At 41.6% G+C, this 24868-nt stretch overlaps 1 protein-coding gene across 8 annotated transcripts in view; it reads right to left on the minus strand.

The window, feature by feature from the left end:
- Nucleotides 1-24868, minus strand: part of SLC25A13 (solute carrier family 25 member 13) — a 297241-nt gene that overhangs the window by 138578 nt on the left and 133795 nt on the right. For 6 of the 8 annotated variants that reach the window (XR_009541995.1, XR_009541993.1, XR_009541994.1 and 3 more), the window contains 4 exons: nucleotides 23418-23505; nucleotides 22778-22936; nucleotides 9905-9957; nucleotides 8461-8541 (listed from right to left, as the gene is read on the minus strand). Coding sequence is in view for 5 of the 8 variants with exons in the window: in XM_060157064.1 (XP_060013047.1) it covers nucleotides 8461-8541; nucleotides 9905-9957; nucleotides 22778-22936; nucleotides 23418-23505 (381 nt within the window). In the remaining 3 variants the exon portion in view is untranslated. The remainder of the gene's footprint in view (nucleotides 1-8460; nucleotides 8542-9904; nucleotides 9958-22777; nucleotides 22937-23417; nucleotides 23506-24868) is intronic. The other 2 variants (XM_060157065.1, XM_060157067.1) reach the window with 1 other exon arrangement.

A 24868-nucleotide genomic window follows, 5' to 3' on the forward strand; every position in this document is an offset into this window, starting at 1 on the left:
ATACTTACAGAATTCAAGCTAAAACCAAAATGGTACAAGAAGGGTTTGAACACATTTATAAATAGTTGAACCAAATGGATTTGTTAAGCAAAGTTATTAATATCTGGGTGGGTCATGACTACTGCTCTACAACCGGGCACACAAAGATGAGGACTGCCAATCAAATTTCCTCTCAAAAATTAAATGAAAAACAAAACAAAACTGGGCAGTTAGCTAGGGCTGAGGATGAAAAGAAGCTGAAGATCATACTGTACGGTGAGAGCCCAGTTGGCCAGTAAAAACATGACGGGAATTCTTGAGGAAGTGAACACCATGAGGACGAGAAGAAATGGATCAGCGAAGTAAAAAGACGCACAGAACAGTGACAACACCAAATGCTGGCAAGGATGTGGAGCAACAGAACTCTCGTTCCTTGCTGGTAGGGATGCAAAATGGTACAGCCACTTTGGAAGACAGCTCGGAGGCTTCTTATAAAACTAAACATACTCTTACCGTAAGATCCAACAATTGTGCTCCTTGGTATCTACCCAAAGGAGCTGAAAACTTACGTTCTCAACAAAAACCTGGCACAAGGTTGTTTACGGCAGTTTTATTTACAAGTGCCAAAACTTGGAAGAAACCAAGATGTCCTTCAGTAGGTGAAAAGATAAACTGTGGTACACTCAAAGGAATATTACTGAGTGCTGAAAAGAAATGAGCTACGAAGCCATGAAAAGACATGGAGGAACCTTAAATGCACAATACTAAGTGAAAGGAGTCAATCTGCAAGGACTACAAAACTGTATGGTTCCAACCATAAGACATTCTGGAAAAAATAAAACCATGGAGACGGTACAAAGATCAATGGTTGCTAGGGGTGGGGCAGGGAGGCAGAGCACAGAGGATTTTCAGGGCAGTGAGAACACTCTGCATGATATTATAATGATGGATATATGTCATACATTTGTCCAAGCCCGTAGAATGCATGACACCATGAATGGACCCTAAGGTAAACTATGGACTTTGAATGACTAACGTGCCAATGTAGATTCATCAACTGTAAAAAAGGTACCACTCTAGTGGGGATGCTGGTAATGGGGAGGCTATGCACGTGTGGGGACAGGGGGTATAAGGGAAATCTCTGTATCTTTCTCTCAAAATTGTGAATCTAAAACTGCTCTTAAGAAAGTAAAGTCTTAAAAAAATATGCAGAGAGATGCAAAGTCCCTGTGAGATAGACCAAGAAGGCCCAGAGGAAATAGAGAAAGTTGCCAGTGCACAGAGCCGCCTCAATTCTCAAGCGCCTTTGATTTCATTTCATGTACACCCTTCAGGGAGACTTTCATTTAGTTATTGCCTTTCTTTAGTGAGTTTCTGCTCCCTTCAACCAAGAGCAATGTGGGACAGGAATGGGTTCCAGAATCAGCAACATGTCTTCTCCTTGGAGAAGACATGTGATTAACTATGAAATCTTCATAAACTGGAGGGCAATGAGGATGTTCCCATTCTACAACGCTGCTTATTGAACCCTCCAGTGGTAGTTTAAAGATTCTTGGCTACTCTTCTCATTGAGAGGTAGAGTCTAATTTCTCTCCTCTTGAATCCGGGCTGGGCTAAGTGGCTTGTTTGACGAGTAGAATGGAGAAGAAGTGCTATTGAAAGCTAGGTCCTAAGAAGTTTTGCAGTTTCTGCCCAGGACTCTTAGGATGCCTGCTTCTGGGAAGCTTTCTCTTAGAATCAAGCTGCCGAGGTTTGAAAAGTTCAAGGTACATAATAGAGGAACGTAGTAGGTGCTCTGCAACACAGCCCCAGCTGCTCCCAGGCAACAGTGAGCATCACCGCCAGCTCAAGTGTGAGCCATCCTGGACATCTATTCCAGTGGAGCCTTCAGATGATTCCAGCCCCAGCTGCTGTCTACCTATCACCACATGGAGATCACAAAGGAGAACTGCCCAGGTGAACCCAGTCGGCCCACAGAACCAGGAGAGATAATAATAAATTGCTGTTTGAAGCCACTAAGTTGTTCGATGACTTGTTATACAACAATAGATAACTAGAACACCTCTCCTCCTCAGTGATAGAGAAACGCTGAAATCATATTCCCATTAGGGAGAAGAGGAGGAGCGGGGACAGTAAGGCAGGTAAGGAGCGTGTGTATTGGCAGTGGGGAGGGTTACAATTTTAAATTTACTCAGTATTCGTCATGAGTTTAAATGGTAGGATTGAAGAAATGACTTTAGCGAAGAAACTCCAAGTTACATAAAACTTGGTTAAATAAATATGCCATTCCAACTATATTTATATAAAATCATATAAATCCACACATCTATAAGACATACTCACTGTATGCCAGCCACATTACAGCATTTGAAAATGATATTCCCATTTACTATTCTTTTCTTCCAAGCAAGGCACTAGTAAGAAAAAAATGCAAAGGCATCAGTATGGGAATCATTGGGTCTATGTTCCTGTAGCATTGGGTCAGAATGAAACATCCAAAAGCAAACATTCATCTTGCTTAGGGATACACTCAGATGTCACAAAAAGTATTAAAAAACAGGCATGAGAATTAAAAAAAACACCAATTTCAGGATAGTTTTATCTCTTGGGAGATGAGGGAGGAAAAAGCTATTGGGACAGGTAAACACAAGAGGGCCTCTGGCTGCATTTGTCAAGTTTGACATCTTAAGCTAAGTGGCAGGCACATGGGTGTCTGTGTCTTTTTGTTTTTCAAAAATCATAAAAATTAACTGCAATTGAACGTAATGCAAAAGAAAAAAAAATGAGTTATAAAAACGTTCCTTAAGGGCTTCCCTGGTGGCGCAGTGGTTGAGAGTCCGCCTGCCGATGCAGGGGACACGGGTTCGTGCCCTGGTCCGGGAAGATCCCACATGCCGCGGAGCGGCTGGGCCCATGAGCCATGGCCGCTGAGTCTGTGCATCCAGAGCCTGTGCTCCGCAATGGGAGAGGCCACAACAGTGAGAGGCCTGCGTACCGCAAAAAAAAAAAAAAAAATGTTCCTTAAAAATGGTATCTGATACATGGCTGTACAAACAAGCAAAAAATACCATGTGTATGAGAATCACCACAATAATGGGAACATAGGCCACAATATTAGGGTCACACTTACTTGCAAGGGAGAGCAATTAAGATTGCTCTTCATGCCATGTTTTTCCATGGTGATATTCTCACCAATCCCTTTCAGAACCAGTGATGTGAGCATGTCAATTATTTTCCCCACTTAAAATGAATATAAGCTCCCATAAGCATTAGATATATTTACACATATACCCACACCCAAATGCACATGTATGTATCTCGATGGAAAAATTACCCATGGCATTTTTCACAGAACTAGAACAAAAAATCTTAAAATTTGTATGGCGACACAAAGGACCCCAAACAGCCACAGCAATCTTGAGAAAGAAAAATGGAGCTGGAGGAATCAGGCTCCCAGACTTCAGATTAAACTACAAAGCTACAGTCATCAAAACAGTATGGTACTGGCACAAAAAAAGAAATATAGATCAATGGAACAGGATTGAAAACTCAGAAATAAACCCAAGCACCTATGACCAATTAATCTACGACAAAGGCGGCAAGACTATACAATGGAAAAAAAAGATAGTCTCTTCAATAAATGTCTGGGAAAACTGGACAGCTACACGTAAAAACATGAAATTAGAACATTCTTTAACGCCATACACGAAAATAAACTCAATATGGATTTAAGACCTAAATTTAAGACCAGACACTATAAAACTCTTAGAGGAAAACGCAGGCAGAACACTCTTTGACATAAATTGCAGCAATATCTTTTTTGATACGTCTCCTAGAGTAATGGAAATAAAAACAAAAATAAACAAATGGGACCTAATGAAACTCAAAAGCTTTTGCACAGCAAAGGAAACCATAAACAAAATGAAAAGACAATCCACAGAATGGGCGAAAATATTTGCAAACAATGCAACTGACAAGGGATTAATCTCCAAAATTTACAAACAGCTCATGCGGCTCAATATCAAAAAAATAAACAACTCAATCAAAAAATGGGCAGAAGATCTAAACAGACATTTCTCCAGAGAAGACATACAGATGGCCAAGAGGCACATAAAAAGATGCTCAACACTGCTAATTAGTAGAGAAATGCAAATCAAAACTATAATGAAATATCACCTCACACTAGTCAGAATGGCCATCATCACAGAACCTACAGATAATAAATGCCAGAGAGAGTGTGGAGAAGAGGGAACCTTCCTACACTGTTGGTGGGAATGTAAATTGGTATAGCCACTATGGGGAACAGTATGGAGGTTCCTTAAAAAACTAAAAATAGAGCTACCATATGATCTAGCAATCCCACTGCTGGGCATATATCCAGAGAAAAACATAGTTCGAAAGGATACATGCACCACAATGTTCACTGCAGCGCTGTTTACAATAGCCAAGACATGGAAGCAACCTAAATGTCCATCAACAGATGAACGGATAAAGAAGATGTGGTACATATATACAATGGAATATTACTCAGTCATTAAAAAGAATGAAATAATGCCATTTGCAGCAACATGGATGGACCTAGAGATAATCACACTAAATGAAGTAAGTCAGAGAAAGACAAATATCATAGGATATCACTTATGTGTGGAATCTAAAAAAAAAAAAAAGATACAAATGAACTTACTCACAAAACAGAAACAGACCCACAGACTTAGAGAAGGAACTTATGGTTACCAGAGGGGAGGAACAGATTGGGAATTGGGGATTGACATGTGCACACTACTATATTTAAAATAGGTAACCAACAAGGACCTACTGTATAGCACAGGGAACTGTGCGTGATACTCTATAATAACCTAAATAGGAAAAGAATCTGAAAAAGAATAGACACATGTATATGTATAACTGAATCACTTTGCTGTATACCCGAAACTAACACAACATTGTTGATCAACTATACTCCAAAATAAAATTAAAATAAAAAAGAAAGAAAAATACAGTGGATCCATTATCAAAGGACTATTGTTCAGGAAGCATGTTGACTTGTGTTTCCAAAAATTATTATGGAATACTATTAATTTTTATTGGTACACAAATAATTTTTACTAAATACAAGCTTTATAAGACAGAGGTTTATCCTTTTTTGACATATTTTTCCACCCACTGAATATCATTTCTTTTCTTTTCATTTCAATGTAGATTTTCATGCCAAATAAATTAATCATATTTATATCTTCCCTGAAACCAGTCGTGGCACCATTTGTATTTCCTTATTGGACAACCTTAAGATCAAAGGATCAAAAACTAAAGATCCCAGTGCCCCCAGGAGTTCAATCCTCTATTCCACTAGAGGCATAGAAGACTTACTTTATAGAATTTAAGGACTGTAACCTACAGACCACATGGTATTACATATGTTATTTTTTCTTAAAGTAGCAGCAACACTGCAATCACAACAACGTACTCAGAGGTAACGTGTCAGGTTTAAAGTCACTGGGAACCTAACTGGAGATGGGTAGTGGTGACAGGCCCTCTGTCCTCTGCCCCATTTACTGGGAGCCTCCACCGTTACTGGGAGCCTCCACCGTTGCTGACAGTGACCACCCTAAGTCACATCTCCCTCCAGGGCTGAGCTCTTGTGCAGGGACACCTGAGGCTCCAGGTCTTTGTCAAAGACCTAAACTCCTACAACTTGTCAAAACTGTTGTCAAACAAGTTGTCAAAACTCCTAAAACTCCTAGTCTAATTCAGAAAGTAGAAAACCAACTTATGTAGAAAACACAAACCACAAGACACCTTTCAGAATGAGAGTTTATAAACCCCAGTCTTGGCACCTACTGTAGCCTTGAGCCGTGCTGAATATATCACCACTGTTAAGTGTCAATCTACAAAAATGCTCAGAAAACTGGTCAAATTTTTAACAGTGCTCTAAACTAGTGCAAAAAGTAAGTTTCATGCTAGATTCATCCTTTTACATACACCAATGAAACAAGAGTATTTAACAAGAGTTTTTTAAGCTCTTCAGTCACAGATTTCATTATATCAAAAATTAATGAATGAGATCAATTTTATTCTTTTTCCTCCAACATCTTCCTTCAAATTTACTATCATTCTTGTTGTTTTTCTAAAGAAAAAAAATAATAAAACAGGCCTTAGTTTAGCTAGGAGACGATTAAGGTTAGCAGACAAGGACCTCCTTGCATCTTTTCCCTGTTTTTGTAGAAAACAGATTATAAAATAAACAAAAAAGCCATCTTCAAAGAAATCAGCAGTTGAGGTTATAAGTGCAAAAGTTAGCCATATTCCTAATTCTCGGTGATAATAAAGTAAGGTGAGCTCCCCGGGGACTTAAAAGGCAATGCCTGGCAATGCTTGGGTGAACTAAGGGGAACTGCCCATGCAACACTACCTTTTAAACCCTCTGTAGTCCTAACTGGACAGTGAGGCAGAGGTACTCACAAGGACTCTCTAAGGAGGTGTGTGACTGGCTCTGAACGACAGGGACAACAACTCTGCCAGAGCCTGCAGAGAAAGATGCTGTTACTGCTTTAAAAACACATGCTGCAATGGCACCAGCCATCCCACTACTCAGAGATCTAAAGGACCTGGATTGTTTGCCACCAACAGAATTGCTTACCTGAAAAATAAACTCTTACTTCTCAAAGCAATGACTCAGGGGGAGGGAGGAGTAGGGGGCAGTCAAAAACAGGAGACTTGAAACACTGAGGACCACTGACTCCCCACCTTTGAGATGAAGGATGGCAAACCTCATTTCACAGATATTTTAAGTAGCTGTAAAGCCCCAGTGGCTCCAATTTTAAGCCTGTGTTTAGATCAGGTTTGAAAAGGGCTGCACCACTTTGCAACAACGAGGCACCGCGTCTGATGCCAATCGGTGCTTTGTGTTTGGAATGGGCGACCACATACGAGAAAACAAGACCACCTACAGCAGACGATACGTGCCATGACCAATCTCCTTGGCACCCAGGTCTGTGTGCAGGCAAAATGCTTTCATTAAAAAGAAAATAACCCTCAAGATTATTGCCAAAATCTTGAGTAGTATCATATAGTTAGTTTTCCATTTTAAATTCTTACAGAGATATGTAATCATGTCTTTTCAGAAAGTTTAAAACCTGACTTCTAAAAAAAAAAACAAACACACCTGACCTACTGAAATGCCCTACTCTCTCGGGACCCTTGTAATAGCTTCAAGGATGGACTTAGGTATAGCCCATGGTTATGCCTATTGAAAATCAGAAAATCTAGTTATTCAACTGGAAACTACAGTTGTTTTAAAGGACGAGTACTTACCGGCAAGCGCCATTTCTGCAACTCCTAATATTCTTCTGGATTATTATTGTGTGCCCTTTTTATTTAGGACATTAAAGGCTCCCTTTTTCCACCCTGAATGCTCCTAAAGTTACAGGACAAGGGGATCTTACCTGGCTGTCTCTGACAGGTCAGTGATCAAACAGAAAGTCAGGTTGTAGCCAAATTCCGTCCATCTCTTAAGAATTACCAGGAGCTAGGACTCTGTAGCTCCTGCTACGTTCAGGGAACCCCATTCAATGTTAGGACAATAAGCCCTCTCCCGACAAAGGTTTAATATTCTCGGGTGTTTTCCCAACTTCTAAACTCAAGGACTTTTCAAGAAAAGATCATTTTATGAACACCGTTTCCTGCACAGAACAAGTGAATTTAAAAAAAAAAAAAGTGACCTCATCTTTTGTACAAGAAACACAGGTGTAGATGGAAAATATACCAATTTTTATTGCCCTAGTGATCAAAGACCATTTATTTAACCAACCTTATCTTTAAATAGCACCAGTCTTTGTATAAGAGTTTAACTTACATAAGGTATTTACATTCACGTGAACAAACCTGTACATGAAATAAAACAAGACATGATGTTTTGCTGAGCTCAAGAACAAGATGCAGGTTGTTCATCCATATAAAGAAGTACTCGTTCTAAGCATTTCTGACAATGCGGAGCGCACTCGGCCAGTCACCTCCCACATCCTTCTCCTGGAAGCACTGGGGAACTTGAAGAGTTGCTGGCATTTGTGAAGTAAAGCAAAGCAGAGAGCTATGGTTGCTGACTTCAAACTACAAATTTCAGTGCCTGACCCAGCAGAGGGTGCCATGAGGAAAGAATGTATGAAAAATAAACTCTAAAATAGGTTAGCAAAGATCTGTTCAAAGGTCAAACACTTCTGCCACAAATGGCTTCTCCTGCAGAACCAACTGCTAGCAATGGCGAATTTAACAGGCATGACTTAACAGGCAGTAAGACCAGAGACGTTTACCCTTCCACCTCAGGAGTGGTCCGCCTGTCTAGGAGAAGCCGAGGTGCCCTAGTAGACTCTGCCCTTGAACGGGACCTGTGGTGAACAGAAGCCTTAGTCCACACTTGTGTAGCACGGTCGTGATATGTATGTGAAACAAGTCTTTTCAATGTAGATATCCGCAAAAGGTACTTACACAGCCTCCAGCAAGAATTTCTGCTGCGAGTGGGACTGAGCCATCTTTGCGCGTAAATTTATCCCTCACAAAATCATTCACCTGGAAGAAAAATATTTACAGAAGCTGATGAAAAATATAGAGAAAGCCATTAAACACATATAAATATACAACTGTAAATAAATGTTACTTTTCTCTGTCACTGTATTGGAGTAATCATAAACTGAATAAATGAAGTATCTTAAGAGTTTCCTCTTAATAGCATATACATGGTTACTGAAAGGTAAAATATATAAATACGTATTCCTGATGTTTCACGGAGAAAACAATTAAGAGAGGTGGCTTACAAGCTTAATTCAAATATGTCCTGCCATTACAATAGCATAAAAAGAGAGACATATTAACAACAGAGATAAAATTAAAACATACATTTTATAACTTAAAAACTGTTTTATAGGATTTGATTAAAAAATCACTTTCAAGTTTTCCAACAAGATTTAATCTAAAACAGCATCATCGAGACAAATTTGGCTCAGCGGATCTTTTAGCTTAGTAGAAATTCAGTATTTAAAAAATTTCTCAAGGATTCTCAGAGAACATCAAGAGCATTCATTAATTAATTAAGTATAACATTCTCAAAAGGGTATGTACTACAAGCAATTTTAAGGATCAATCAAAAGATTAGCTGTCCCAAGGTCACATAATAAGATGGTAAAAGAAGAATTTCAGGACCAATGCTACACAGCCCAATCCAAAAGTGAAGTTTAACTTTCTGGGACTTTATGACCTTGGTGATGAAAATGCAATTATTTATCCATTGCACAAATACATACTGAATACTTACCACCTGTCAGACAGGAGTCAGGCACTGGAGAACCAATATGGTGGAGGATCAACTTAAACTAGAACTCAGACCCCTAAACATGTCACTTCGGCAAATGTGTACAGAATACACCCCGAACACGAATTCTGTAAATAGCATGTGTACTTGAACAATATGTTTTGGAGTCAGAAAAAATCTGGTTTTGAATTCTAGTCTTCCTACTAACGACCTGTGCAAACACACGTAAATACTTAATCCCCGTGGGCCTCACTTTCCTGACTTGTAAACTGTGGGTCACACCTTGCTTGAGATTAAAACAGTAACAGATAATACATGGAAAGCACCTAATATGGTAGGTATTGAAAGAAATTTAGCTGCTGTTGCTGCCACTACTATAGTGATGATGACAATGATGATGGTGGTGGCAACCACCCAAAACCTTGTTCAAGTATATTATCACATTTTCAGATGTTCACTGTTAAATGGGGAATAATAAAAAGCTATGTGTGGTGAGCACCTCCATGTTCAAATCAGTTAGCGCCTCTGAGGAAACACAGACCTGCTGTTTCACATAATAATCTCTGCTAGATTCCTGAGTGTGTGCAAACTCCCTTCATCGGAAGCATCAAATCAAAGACTTACTGTAAGTTTTATGGCCTTCTCTGGGGCGACTCCCAATAACTGTGGCAAGAGACCTGAGAAACAACAAAAAGTAGAAGCATATTAAGTAAATTAACATTAACTAAACACATCAACAGCTCTAAAGAGGGGGATCACAATGTAAAAACTGGGGCAATCTTTGCTGCCACTTTCTGCTCTTACCTTGAACGAGGACACTTGAAATGGAATGTTTAGGTACTAATGTCTAAGAGCTACATCAGGCCTGAGTAAATTCCCCCTCACGTTCTGGATCGTTTGCACATTGGGTAAATCAACAGTATTAGTGATACAGAAAATCTCATTATTCCACAGATTTGCTTTTTTCCCTCCCGCCTCTTAAATCAGTGGACTTTAGTGAAAATACTCTTTTTCTCTAACGCCTTTCTCAGCTCCTCCCCCCCCAACACACTGCCCACGGTTCAGCCATTCATACATTTAGCAACTATGACTCTGTGACAAGCTCAAGACAAACGAGGCTCCCTCTGACTGGTCTCAGATGGAAGGAAGGGAGAGGCCTTGCTGAAAAATTTGGGGAAACATGCATTGCATTTCGGGAAGGGGAACAGACGGGGCAAAGACAGCAGAGTGGGAACAAGCCTGGTGTGCTCAAAAATGAGGGAGAGTGTCAGTACATCACCTCGCAGGAGGCAGGCACAGGGAGAGGCATAGGTGGGGCCCGATGCCACGCTGCAGACCCGGACCCCGAAGCCCGATATATTCCAAGTTAGGTAAGAAGGGTTTCCATTAGGAGGAGAGTGATGTGCTACCTCATATTTTCAAAAGACCACTCTGTGGCGCAGAAAACAGGGTATAGTGATGGGTGTGTGTGTGTGTGTGTGATTGTGTGTGTGTGTGTGTGTGTGTGTGTGTGTAACTGGCTCTGACTGCTAGAGCTCAGTTTTTAGCACTAACACCTGGTACAGATGAAGACGGCCGAGCTCAGTTTTGGACACGATAGGTGGAGTGGAAATTAAGAATCAGGGCACAGGAGGAGGTGTGGTCTTTGACAGGAAAGGGCCACTTCTAGGAAAGGCAGTTATGACAGTAGTGGACCTACATATTTGAACTAAAAAAAAAAGTTACCTTTTTCATCTGTTCTAAGAAAATCAAATCAAAGACAGATGCCTTTCCTTGGAAACACTCAGTAAGCTAACCCCAAGGATCAGAATCTACTGTTGCCGTGTCATGCTGCTGTCCTTGGGAGGGTCTTTATGGTGTTATACGTCACCAGTAAGTACACTTTCCTAATTCACTATATTAAAAGGTCCACCCTCAGCCTCTTTGGAGAGACCAGCTCTGCCCACATCATCTTCTTTTTTTTTTTTTTTTTTTTGCGGTACGCGGGCCTCTCACTGCTGTGACCTCTCCCGTTGCGGAGCACAGGCTCCGGACGCGCAGGCTCAGCGGCCATGGTTCACGGGCCCAGCCGCTCCGTGGCATGTGGGATCTTCCCGGACGGGGGCACGAACCCGTGTCCCCTGCATCGGCGGACTCTCAACCACTGCACCACCAGGGAAGCCCCACATCATCTTCTTAAAGAAACAGCCTACAGCCAAAAGTCACTAGCTCGAGGGATGTGTGCATCCAGCTTGCAGATGTGTTTTGCTGAGTAGCACAGGTTTTAAACATAATTTGAGATTATATAGATAGATAGATAGATGGCTGAATGGATGACTAGACTGATCAACTGATTGATTAATGGATGTGACAGCTCTGGGCCTCCTTCTGACATCACAGCAATCTACCTCCAGTTGGGTGAGGCTCTGCCCTTTAGACAGGACCCAAGCATCAATTCAGCAAGGTCCCCGCCACGCCCTAATGCCAGCATGGCAATAAGGACAAGTGCCAATTATCGTTCATCATTTCTTGCTCTGTTGATATCCTCACAATAGAGAAATATCTCTCTGGGCTTATGGCTTTACAAAAAGGGAGAAACTAAATAGACCAAGACAGCTTCATGTTTTAGGCAGAATTGGAGAAAGCTCATTTCATCGTAAAACTAAATGATAAGGATGCTGATTCTAATCAAAATTTCCTCTAAAAACAGCCAACGTATCGTTTATTATGTGTCAGGCACCATTTTAAGCACTTTACTAACTCATTTAATCCTTAAAACCACCCTGTAGAGTGGAAATTGAGGCATACAGAGATTAAGTAATTTGTTCTCAGTTACCCAAATGATAAATAGTGAGACTGGGATTCAAATTTAAGCCATCTTCCTCAAGAGTCTATGCCTTTAGACAACACCCAACTCTGTCCTCTGCCTGACAGGCAAATGTGTATTTGCCTTTCACAACCAGCCTCATTTGTTCACTGATATAACTAAGCTGCCTGGATCCTATAAACAGTTGGGTTTGCAGCGTCTTCTCTAGGCAGCCATATTTTGAGCCTATTTCATCCCCAAGGGCAAGACACCTAAAAGATGTACAGCCAGTGAGTTCAGCAACCTGGGCCCTGTGACCTGGCACCAAGAGTAGAGCTGCCCAGTCAGGACCCTTCTCCCAGGAGCGTGACAAGGTGATGAGTCAGTCAGCACAAAGGAGCAAACTGAGACGGTGCCAGATGGAGTGGGGAAAGTGGCCAGCTGAAGACATGTGTGATAATGCCACAAGGAAGTAGCAACTATGACACGAAAAGGAAGAAGACTGGCAGGAGAAAATGTGTAGCAAATAGAATGGAGACACCAGAGAGAGAGAAAACACACAGCCCATGAAAGGTGCACAGGTGGGAGGGACGGCCTTGACCATCTTCCGGTCCCACGGAGGCCAGATTCCAGTGAAACTCCTGCCCTGGGATCCCTATGAGATCTCGGATTTCCTTCTCTCTCATGTGAACTCTTACCAAAAGTTCCCCTATGCCTCTGCTAGCGTGAGTATGGGCTATACTCTTTTTTTTTTAAATTTTTTTTTATTGTGGTACGCAGACCTCTCCCTGTTGTGGCCTCTCCCGTTGCGGAGCACAGGCTCCGGACGCGCAGGCTCAGCGGCCATGGCTCACGGGCCCAGCCGCTCCGTGGCATGTGGGATCTTCCCGGACCGGGGCACAAACTCGTGTCCCCTGCATCGGCAGGTGGACTCTCAACCACTGCGCCACCAGGGAAGCCCGGGGGCTATACTCTTTTTAATCTAAATGAACCGAAACAGCACAGAAAATGTGAATATGGAACCATCTGGGCAAAGCAAACGTTCTTATTCAAAGTAAGAATTCTCTCCTCCTAAACTATGCTCACTTATTAATCCTTTACTTATACCATGAGATAACATCTATGAGGAGAAAGGCTTTATTATTACTTTATGAAAGTACAATATTAATTTCTACCAGTAAAATTCAGGGATAAGCTGGTTAAACTACATCTTAACATTTACAATTTCCATTCTACTCTCTGCATTCAGGTCAAGTACCAAAATGTTTAGTTAAATATTTACTTGCTAGATGTATTACTCTCATCATTAAATTGTAGACCAAGCCATGGATGGGTTGATAGCACTGTGATTTAAATGATGATCTCCTGTCTCTTTAACTACCCTGTGATGGTGTTTTTAAATGACTAATAAAAAACAGCCCACAGAGCCAAGTGACTACAGCGTTAGATGCAACCACTTCAGCCAGCCTTTTAAGCTATCGAGTTTTGTATTTCTCACTATAAATTTAGTAATGCACTGTGAACAGCAGAGAGCGAAACAAAACCATAGAGAAAACCCTGCTTTTAAGACTATATATAGGGCAGCAAATATTTATTTGTTCAGCAAACATTTACCAAATGCTTTCTGTGCCTGGTACTGGAAGAAACTGGGATGAACATAGTAAGGTCTGTGGCATCCCCTGGAGCCAGTGTCAGTTCAGAAGAAAAGGGAGCCCTAGGTGTCTCTGTGTGCCAGAAAGGAGACACACCACCTAGAAACAGAGTGCTGAGTATCACAGCCCCGGGGCACCAAAGTACTATGGGAACACAGTGGAGAGAACCAGTTATCCTGCCTGCAGGAGGGAGAAGAGCATCAAAGAAGAGGAGATACTTAACTTGATTCTTTAAGGATAAGCAGAGGTTCACTGGAGAAGAGAGACAGGAGTAGAACAGAGGGCAAGGTGATCCAGGCAGAGGGGACAGAGCGTGAAAAGGCACCAACATTTCTCAAGACCGTGGCACAGTCAGGGTGAGGGCGAGGTCACTGGAGGCTGTGGTGAGATCACTGACATTGTAATAAACAATGGTAGCGGCGATAAGGACAACAGCCAGTACATGCCAGGCACCTCTCTATGCGCTTCATGTGAATCAACACATGTAATCTACACCACAAGGAGTCAGTAACAATAACTCAGCACACGTTATTTTTATCCCATCAACAGATGAGGAACTGAGGCAGACTTCTCGGAGCCCGCCCAAGGTTGCTCAGCTGTTAGGTGGGGCAGTGGGGTTCAACCCTAGGTGGTCTGGCTGTAAGGGGGCGCTCCTGGCCGGTATACTGCGCTGCTTCTCCCCAGGCCACCCCAAGGGGGTTGGAACAGATTCTGTAGACACATGGGGTGGCTTTTAAAGAGTCAAGTTCAAAAAGTGAAAAGTTCTGGAGGCAGGTGAAGGACAGACGGGAAGGGCAGAGACCCAAGGCACGAAGAGGAATTAGGAGGTTAAAGTAACTGAATCTAAGGCCCTGAGTTCCACTGTATTAAGTGAGTAACTTCAACCCAGTAAGAACAAAACCAAAGTACAAATCCATTCCTGAGACCTGGGCCAGATGCTGGCACTCAGTGAGGTACTGGCTAAGTACCATTCTTGTGGTGACAACCCTGGCAAACTAGGGAACAAAGGGTAGCTGTGGATGACAGTCTGAGAGCCAGGAGAGATGTGGGCCTTGACACCATTAGTTGTGGGCAAGTGCCCGTTGGGAGGGGAGGGGCCCTGACCTGCAGGACAAGGAAAGTCAGAGAGGCGGGAATTTCAATAAACCTCCCGGTTCCTTGACCGCAGAGGGAGGAAGGGTAGTGTGGCTCGGTAATGCCTTAAAACAGCCAGTCTGGTGAAGGCACTTGAACGCCATCACACTGGAGTTTAAAGCACATGTATGTTTGACGTCTGGGTAACTCAGCAGAAAAATTAGGCTTCTAATACAAGATGTTTCTGTTGGATTCTGGAAATTCATTTTAACCATTAGAAACAGAGAATGGATGTGTGTGTTGTTTCTAACTTGTCAAAACAGCAGTCTGTTTTCCAACTGCCTCAAATGAAATTTATTAGTGTGGTTAGTTTTCTAATCTTCTCATTTTAGTTCAGCTCCATCAGCACATATGGCAATGCTTCCTTGGCAAACTTCACCAGAAGGCTGCTAATGCGAGAAAAGATTTACAGGGTACAATATTAATACAGTATTTTGTCTTGAGATTTCATGGCGTTGAGATAGAAATCACACTATCCCCTCTGACTCCCAACCTTCATGCAACCCAATGAGAAAGAACTGAGCTGGAGGTGTGGGAACTAAGCCCATACCACGAACCTCCACTGTAGGCTTCACACAGAACCCCCAAAAGGAAGTTCCCGAGAGCAGTGTGCTGATCAGAGGGCTACTAAGTTTTTAGAAATATAATTCTAGAATCTCAGAGTTAGAAGGGACTACGAAAGAGACTCATTAATAATGCTGGCCTAATTAAAGCTATTTGTTTCCAGTGGCTCGGCAGCAAAATGAATGGCTTGGAGCACGGGCCACGGAGGTAGGCAGACCTGGGCGGGAATCCTAGGTCTGCACCTCTTTTGTGCTGAGTGATCTTGGGGACATTATTCTTTGACCTCGAAGTTCCTCATTAGTAAACCAAGGATGCCAATTACGACTCATCGGTTTATTATGATAATGATATCAGTGGAGGTATACAAGGAGCCAGACACTGTTCACAACCTATATTATGTATTTTAAAAAGGTGATGAAAGTTTCTACCTATTTGTTCAAGGCATATTCTTGATTATCCTCTTGCTTACAAGAGGCAATTCATCCTGAATAATGCTCACAGCCCGGAATTAGGTGACTATGGCAGTATAGGAACTAGGGAAGTAGGTTAGGAGTACAATGCTGTTTGCCATGGCATTATGCCCATCCTTAGAAGAGCTGTCGCCAAGCAGCGAGGGCACACGCGGTCTGACAGTGTCTAGCAGCACCACTTACTTTAGGCAAAGATAAGGAAGCAGTACAGACATAACACCACACCTTCAACTATGTTTTCAAGCTAAAATAAAATGTTTCAGTTAAGAACTAAAACAGTTCTCAACCTCTGATGATAAGGAACTTTTTACCATGTAATTTCTCCTGAGGAGTAGAAGAGCCGGGCGATTTAAGAGCATGGAGTCTGGAGCCAGGCTGCTGGGTTTGAATTTTGACTGTTATTTAGTAGCTGGGTAATTGTGGTTAAGTTACCCAACCTCTCTGTACCTTAGTTTCCACATCTGTAAAATAGGGATAAACACAGTACCATGTGCATGGGGTAGTTTCGAAGATGAAACAAGTTAATATACACAAAACCCTCAGAAGAGTGCCAAGCACATAGTAAGTACTACAGAGGTGTCTTTTTGTTCTTCACCTTCATCAGCATCACTATCCTCCCCTTCTTCCATGGAAACTGGGCTCTAGAGAGACTAAGCAGCTTCTCCCAAGTCCCTCACCATTTGGTGACCGTGCTGTGGCACTGAGTTGAATTCGGGTCCGTGATGCCTCCCAAAGCAGGGCTCTTCAGCCCTGGAATGCTCAGCTTTTTCCTGTGCACTCTAGTGGATTTATGGCGCCAAAAAAGGCATTTCTTTCCAGCCCAGAATGTTCTGAAACTTTTCTCTGGGTGCCGGCTCACGCTGGGCTAGCAGGCTGCAGGGCTGGGCCCTTTCACACAGTAAGAGGAGGGCGGCTATGTGGTGGGCACGCACATCTGCCTCCACGTCTCTCTCTCCAGAGAATATGAGGCTCTCACAGGAGAAGGCACTGACCTGCAGAGCTGAGCTGCAGACTATAACCTGGTGGACAAGTGGGAGTCAGGGCTCAACTGGGGAACGAGGCTCAGAGAAAGCAGCGGGTCAGAAGCCGGGCTGAGGGTCCACAAACAACTGTAACCGCCATGCGGCAGCTGTCCCAACAGACCACACTGGACAAGACACGGAGGGGCACAGATGATGTCGGGCCACAGCAAGGGAGAAACCCATCATTCAAGCAGCATTTCTGTCTCAGGTCAGACAGAAAACAAGTTCAAGAGTGGCCAGCCCAGCCCTGAGAAAGGTAGCTTAAAGCACGTAAGACAGCATCCAAGGCATCCAGGGCAGAGACAGGCAGTAGAGCTTGGTAGGGGATATTAATGCATAAAATACTCCTACTGCTGTAGCTGAAACCACATCTAGCACTTTTCTATGTTATCTAGTTTCAACCCAGAGGCAACCCCTCCGATGTTAAATTCTTAGCCTCCTGACCTCACCGTGGAGGCCCCTACACTTGTCCCCATCTTCCCAGAGAGCCCTCCTTGCTTTCAACATCAGATTAACCTTCATTCTGGAGCTATCAGCACTCTGTGTGCCCTGCCTCACAGCTTTTCTTCCTGCTCCTATTTCCATGGCCTTCTCTCTTCACTTGTTCAAGCTTTCTTCTCCCCCCACCCCCCTCCCCGCCCCGCCCCTCCCCTGTGTCTGTCTGCTTTTGACTCACACAGCCCCCAGGCACGAGGCACGCCCCTCCTCTCCCAACTACACTATCCCCTTTCATGGCCCTCGTTACTATCCAGTTTTCCACCAGCTCTCAGGATATCACTCCAAGCTGAGCGTACAGTGGAGCTGGGGGCATAGCAGATATTAAGATTTAAATGCTTGTTTATCTGGGTTAAATATTTTTGCTCAAAATGTCAAGAACCATCTATTATTTTAGCTATGGCTCAGGAGATGCCTTTGGGAGACTGATTGTTAAAGCATGACGGAATGATACTGTTATGGTCTAGAAAAACCTTGGTTCCTGTGACTCCTCTATTTGGAGGATTTCTAGAAGTGAAGGTCATTGGGAAGAAGAATCATACCCTCTCCTCCTTCAGGTTTTCACTCTGGTATATGGCAACTTTCAGGGTCTTGGTTATCTTCTCTTCTATCTAAATTTCCTTGCTGCTGAGATTTAATCTATTTCCCTTGTCTCAGTCTCAGCATTGGCAGTAGCTGGTAATAAATGATCATTCTTGAGGTCTAGAACTAATTCGTTCACTAATTAATCTTCTCTTCTCCAGGTTACGTCTAGTTCCATCTTTCCCAATTTTCTAAGCTCATCATTGTTCTCATTCGGCCCTCTCAAGCCTCTGACGATACTCCCACCCACTTTAGTTCCAAGTCTGTGTCACCTTAGTCTCCCCTTTTAATGCTTTGTGCTCACGGGAGATTTCTGGAGATCTGATTACCCAGCTCAGGAACTGTCCAAGTCTTTTGCTCATTTTCACTTGATTTTCTATAACCAAATATCTGCTTTTTGATCTACTCACAGCTTAACACCCTAAATGAAAATGTGCAGAAATGGCCAAGAAAATACGACTCAAACCAAACCATTCTGCACTCATTAGAAGCTTTGGTGGACATGAATGGACACCATGACTCAGTGAAGTGTACAGATTCACTGTGGTTTGTGCCAAGATGCATGGCTTCTTAAGTTATGCAAAATAGACTTGTACAACCTCCAACTGCTCTATTTTGGTGATAGAATTTTTAAACTTATTTTTATCTACAAGAATTAAGCAAGAAGGAATCTCACTGTGGAGCCACATAATTTGGATACTGCCTTCTACAGAACTATTAACCTCCCAAGAGACATAGCTTAAACTAGCTATCTGACAAAACTTCCTGAGATATCACCACAATATCCTCTAGATGTCACCTTGAGAACATTCCAGGATGGAAGACGACTGCTTTTGCATCACGCAGACAACCCGAAATAGACATATTTAAAACTCTGCAAGCCTGGTCAATGGGCTGATTAAAAAAAAAATTTTTTCTTTTTTTTTTTTTGCCAACTGCCTCAAAGACTAAGTAGTACTCCAAATTAAGTTTAATTCACAAAGTGATCTAATTTCCCTTTCTGGCAGATTTTCTTTTTTTCCCATGAACAGAAATAAAAACTAAAACCTTCCTTTAGAAAGTGTTTCTCCTGAATCCATCTTTCTCCCCGTGGTCCTCCCTCCCCGTAACATTTTCCAATTTCTAAGGGTACTCATCTCATTACCTGAAGCATCTGAGAGAGGAGAGTGTAGCAAAAATTTAGAGCAGAAATTAGTTATTCCTGGAACGTTAAGAGCATTTAATTATGGATGATTACTCAAATCAATTGTTTCTCTTTGATATGCCAAGTCTACAGCTAGCCAATAACTGACTCGTTTGGTCATGTAGTTCATTCAAACCAAATGAGCTGTCAGGTAATTCATTAAGGATTTTAAACACCTGAGTGCATTAAATCAATCTGGAGACTGGGGAGGAAATAGAGGAAGACTTTTACAAGTGACTTCAGGGAGATCTGGATTTTCTTGGGTGTTATTTCCTGTGATACAGATAGACTTAGCCTAAAGGGTCTGAATTTCAAAAATTACAGAAAAACCTAGGAAAATCAATAATTTTCTTGTAAAGAAAGTAGTCTGCATTATAGAGAAGGGTTGCAGAGTCAGTCTCATAGGATTTCTAAGGGGATCACGTCTAACAACCAAACTTACCCCCCAAAGAGAAGAGGCTCTGAGAGACAGAGAAGCAGGGAGCTGCACAGAAACATGGAGAGAAGACCTCACCAACTCACAACACTAAAATTCCTAGGACTCAGCATCAACTGAAGACAGTGCTAAAAATCCCCATAGCTGTTATCAGTCACCTTTTGATGACGGGGCCGTGATTCAAATGTGGTCCCTGCTTATGATGGGATAACTTCCAGGACTGCGCACAGATGCTGGCAACTGCCAGAGAAAGGACAGAGGAAAACAACTCGCACCGAATGAGTTCTTCAAAAAGAGCCTTTGCTCTCAGAGCTCCACAGGGAACTATTTCTAAATACAAAACCGCTTCCTTTAGAGTTCCGTATTCTTGTTGTAAGAAAGAAAAAAAAGAGAGGGAGAGCGATGCCACATTAACCTTGTCATAAGGATGCATGCTGCAAGCACCTTCTTTCAGGGCCAACTGCCAACTTTTCCTCCAAATATACATAAAGATAGCTTTACAATAGGGGAGAGAACTTACTTATGCAACATTCCCAAATTATACTCTTCGGGAAACATTACCAATTATATATGTCTTGATGCAGAAAAATTACATGTTAAGCAAAATTCCATAATAGGAAAAAATAGGCTCAATATTTTGAAACATGTTTATAAATTAGAGATGTACTCTGTCACCTTCTCAAGTATTGCTAGGTGGAGTGTGAACAGCAGCAATTCTAAATTCTCAGAATTAAAATTTAACTGTTTTCCCCTGGAATATTAAAATTTTAAACAAAATTATATTTAATAAGAAATTTATCGTCAAAGAATCACATGTTGGGTGTTTTATATCTTGACCTTCTACACGAAGGTTAGAATACTGATTCTCAGAAATAGTTGGGGTCTTTTTTGTTTCTATTATAATTTTTGGCTGGTAATGATAGTTTCCCGTTTTCATCAGATCCCTCTCTTGTCCAATGATAAGCATTTACAAATATACAGTTACACACAATTATTAATCAATGACTACGTGCAAGGCACTAAAGGGAATTAGTCCCCAACCAATCAAGAATAGGAATAATTCATTTATGAAGCAAGACCGTATATCATTTTTTCAAAAGCCTAAACTGTCAATCACCTCTTTGCTCTCAAGATCCAAATTACGAAACAGAAACTAAGCAAAGCTTTATAGCACATCTTTTGCTCTAAAATTGTCTACTAGAAGAGAGAAGAAGTCAGGGAGAAATGAACACAGGTGACTCCTAGCACTAATCATCTTATATTCACACTCTACTTATCATCCTCTGACAAGAGAACGCCTTAGGGATCAGGCACCCAAAACAGGTTAGATAAATGGCTCTTTCTAAACCAGGAAAAGGATGAGGGGCTGCCTCTTTGGTGTTCAAAGGGAGCCTCCACGTCTGCCTGACAGGCCGGCTTACTCCCCATCCCTGAGGAGTTAAAACCAGTTCTGCCAGTCTCACTGATATAACTGAAACAGCATGAGGTTTACCGGACGGCCCACAGTAGCTCACTACCCAGGTACGCTTTAAGCTGTTTTGTCCATGGGGTCAAAAGGATAGGTTGAGGAAGGAATTCCAGATGCAACCAAGAATCAAAACCCACCAGGTGTGGTCAAAGAGGAAAGAGAAGGGACTCAAAATTCAAACAAACCAGGTCAAAAGAAGCACGTTAAAGGCATTCAGCAGGACAAACATTATTTCTCACAATTCTAAAGGCACCCTTGACATTTAATCCAACACCAAGGGAAGCCCATAAAAGTAGTGTGTGAAGCAATGCCAAGGCTGAGACATTTGTCCGCTTTGAGGCTCAAAGCTCTGCCCACAGAAAACAACCCACACGAACAGGTAGTAGTAGCCTTTGCCTGAATCACTGCAAAGCAGGAACTGTGACATTAACCTTGTACTACTCGGGGAGACATTTCGGGAGACATTTCACTTGCGAGGTTTGTTGTCACCAGGAGGGAAAAGTATTTCAAATGAAAGGCAGTGACCCTGTAAGGGTCATCATCAATCACCTGGGGTCAAAGACCTTCCCAATTGTGAGAAGACGCAGGGGGTGAGGGAAAGAGGGCAGAGGAAAGATCAAAAGGCCTTTGATGGAGGTTATCTCCCTACACAAAAGAACCTGCAAAATGCAACTTCTCTGGGGTTTGAAACCTCCTCATTGCTAAGGTGAGAGATTTTAAGAGGGGTCTTTGTTGTTGTTTTATTTTTAACTTGGGTGCTTAAGAGGAAGACTAGAATCAGCAGATGGCAGAAGAGGCCTAGAGGCACGGGCTTCCACGGCTGCTTCCACGGCTTCAAGGTCTGTCTCTGCAGAGTACTAAATACTATCTCCTGGCAGGGGAACGGAGGGAAGACCCCGTCAGCTTTGCAGTCCCCATATGGCAAAGTGGCTTAGCTGGAACTGCCTCACGATACTGGATTTTAGCTGATGCAAATACAGTTACTTCTCTTCTCTCTGTAGAAGGCAATCACAGAGGGAGTGGCTGGGAAGTTAAGTCATGTCCTTTAGGCCAGTGCCGGTGGTCAAGCAGTCAGGGTCTGTGGGATCCTTTCCATTTGTGATGACATACTTCTTGCTACCGTTCTTGTTGATTAATGAGCCTTAGATGATTACAGAAGCAGCTGGATAGAGAAGGACTGCCTGGCTAGAGTGGTATGTGAATTAACTTCATTGGGTTCAGAGTCAGAGGAAGGGAAAGGGGCAACCTTAACTCAGAAAGAGACAGTCAAGGAACGAGCGCTGCACTGAACCCCTGGGTACTGGCCTGATAGACATTTTTGTGGAATATTCGAGGAGAATCATTAGTCCCAAGTAGGCTCTGTCCTGTCCCCCAGCTGCCTTTCCCTGTTAGGTGGTGAGTAGAGTTAGTTCAAGAACACAAACAATACAAGCCTTTAAAAAACTCACTAGAGATGGTTATGAAAATAATTACTTTTAAGAAATAAAACATATGGCAGAGCAATATAAATGGCTTTCAGATTATGGGCTGTTTTGATTAGCCATGCCCTAGATGCCTCCAGCCTACGCCCATTAGCATGGATAATTGAGAATCTGCTGTATTTCCATTTTAACACAGTCTCTCTAATACATTTCAGGCATTCAGATGGAAAAACCAAACCTCTGACTACTATTTCCCCTTTCATGAATTTAGCACATGGCACTAACCTCTATACAGTCCAAAGAAGCCTTCATAGCGTAGCACTTTCTTAAAACAGTCCAAGCTGTTTTTATACATAAGTTCTCCCACAAAAGAGCCAGTGGATCGCTGGTTCTGCATTCGAGTTTTTACCAGATCGATAGGGTACACAGCAGTGGCTCCAACAGCTAAAATCAAGGAATAACAATATTTCAGAAGAAATTAAGGTCAGAGGAAAGGGGGAGTTGGTTAACATCAAAGAGAAGATGTGGATGGAAGAAAAAAACAAATTTTGTATATACAAGTTTTAAAACTCTCTACACCCTTAATAAATAACTGGATTTTCATTCAAGTCTCTCCCGATAAAAGGATATCACAGACAGTTCAAATTTTAAAAAGCACATCACTACAGCCTAACCTCATTATTAACCTGTCTCTAGAAAGCCTGTCTGCAGATAAATAAGAGAAATAAGTCACTTCTAAGTCCCTGATCAGGGACAGGTATGAGGAGAAAGTTCCCTTTGCTATTATCCTATCACACAGATACAGACTGGTAACTAGCTCAGGGAAAGACCAGAGGAGGCTTTGTCCTTCAGTATTTCAAGGTGGAAAATCAGAGGAAAAAGAGGAATCACAAAAATGAAAAATTTGCACTCATCCATGACTCACCTCCAGCAACAGAACCCAGACCAAACCTGTAGGCCGACTCTGCAATTTGTAGGAGAATTGGTCGAGATGAATCGACTGAGGCCTTCTTCTTTGCACGCACAGGAATTGCAGAGTGAGAAAACAGGAGACAGAAAGGAAGACAGAACAAAAATGAGCACATACTATTTTTTAAAAGTTAAAACTGGGTTCTAAACTCATGATACAACTAAAATGTCAAAGAGGAAGGTATGATTAGATTTTGTAAGTTCTTATTAATAAAAAGTAATTATTGCTATTAATTTTTAAAATCAAGTTTGAATATAATGAAAGCTGTTATGTGCCCCCAAAATGTTATGAATATGAACCCATTTTCAAATGTTCAATTCTCATTAGTGATCAAAGAGATACAAATTTAAAAACATTAATGAGACATCATTTTTCATCAATCAAATTGGTAGGTTTGGGGTTTTTTTGTTTGTTTGTTTAATGGCAATATCCAACCTGGTAAGAGATGATAAACAGAGCTTCTCAAATCTGCCATTTAATCAAGCATAAACTGAAGGGAAACTTGGCAATACGCACCCAAACCCTTAAAATGTACCTGAACTTTGACCCTGCAATTCTACTTATAAAAAGTTAGGCTAGAAAATAATCATATATATAAACAAGGATCAAGCTACAAGAATATTAAAAAGCAGTACTGTTTTAAGAGCAAAAACTCTGAGAATACCTAAATGTCCAATAATGGAGGACTGGTTAAAAATAATGCTATAGCTTTAAAACAAAATTGTATGTCATTAAAAAGCAATATTGTAAAAGATATTTGATGCTCAGAGAAAGTGTTCATAAGGTATAATAAAGCAAAAACAGGCTAAAAAGAATATGGTGAGTAGACAGGTATTCATGGTATGATTTTCTTTACCTTTTAAAATGTTTGAAATGTTTCATGATAACCTTTTAAAACCAATGTTAAAGACTGTGTGTGAATATGCTATTTTTAAAAAAGTTATTTTGGTATGTATATACATATAATAATAACACTAACATTTTGGCTATCTCATCACCCAGAGATATCCAAATGTTTACAGTGGCTACAACTAGGTGGTTGTACTACAGGTGATTTGATACTTTCTCCCCTTTTTTGTCCATCTTTTCTAAATTCATACTTCAGGCCAGTCAGTTGTTGTATTATGCTTGTTCTTTTGACCTATTATTCTTACAGTGTTTTTGATGCCAGAACATTTCAGAGTATTTCCATTCTCTGTCTACATAAATAAAATAGCAATTTTATGTCACACAGAGCTGTCCCATGAGGGTGGCATATAGCTGGTGCTTAATAAATACCTGTTGAATGAATAAATACATTCAGTAACACTTGTGTTTTCAAAAGCCACGATAATTAAGATCGGTGAACAATGAAAATAATGACCAATCCCAGCTATCAACCCACTGAGTTTTAGTTGCTGTCAATG

This window comes from Lagenorhynchus albirostris, chromosome 8 (assembly GCF_949774975.1).
Source record: "Lagenorhynchus albirostris chromosome 8, mLagAlb1.1, whole genome shotgun sequence".
NCBI lineage: Eukaryota > Metazoa > Chordata > Mammalia > Artiodactyla > Delphinidae > Lagenorhynchus > Lagenorhynchus albirostris.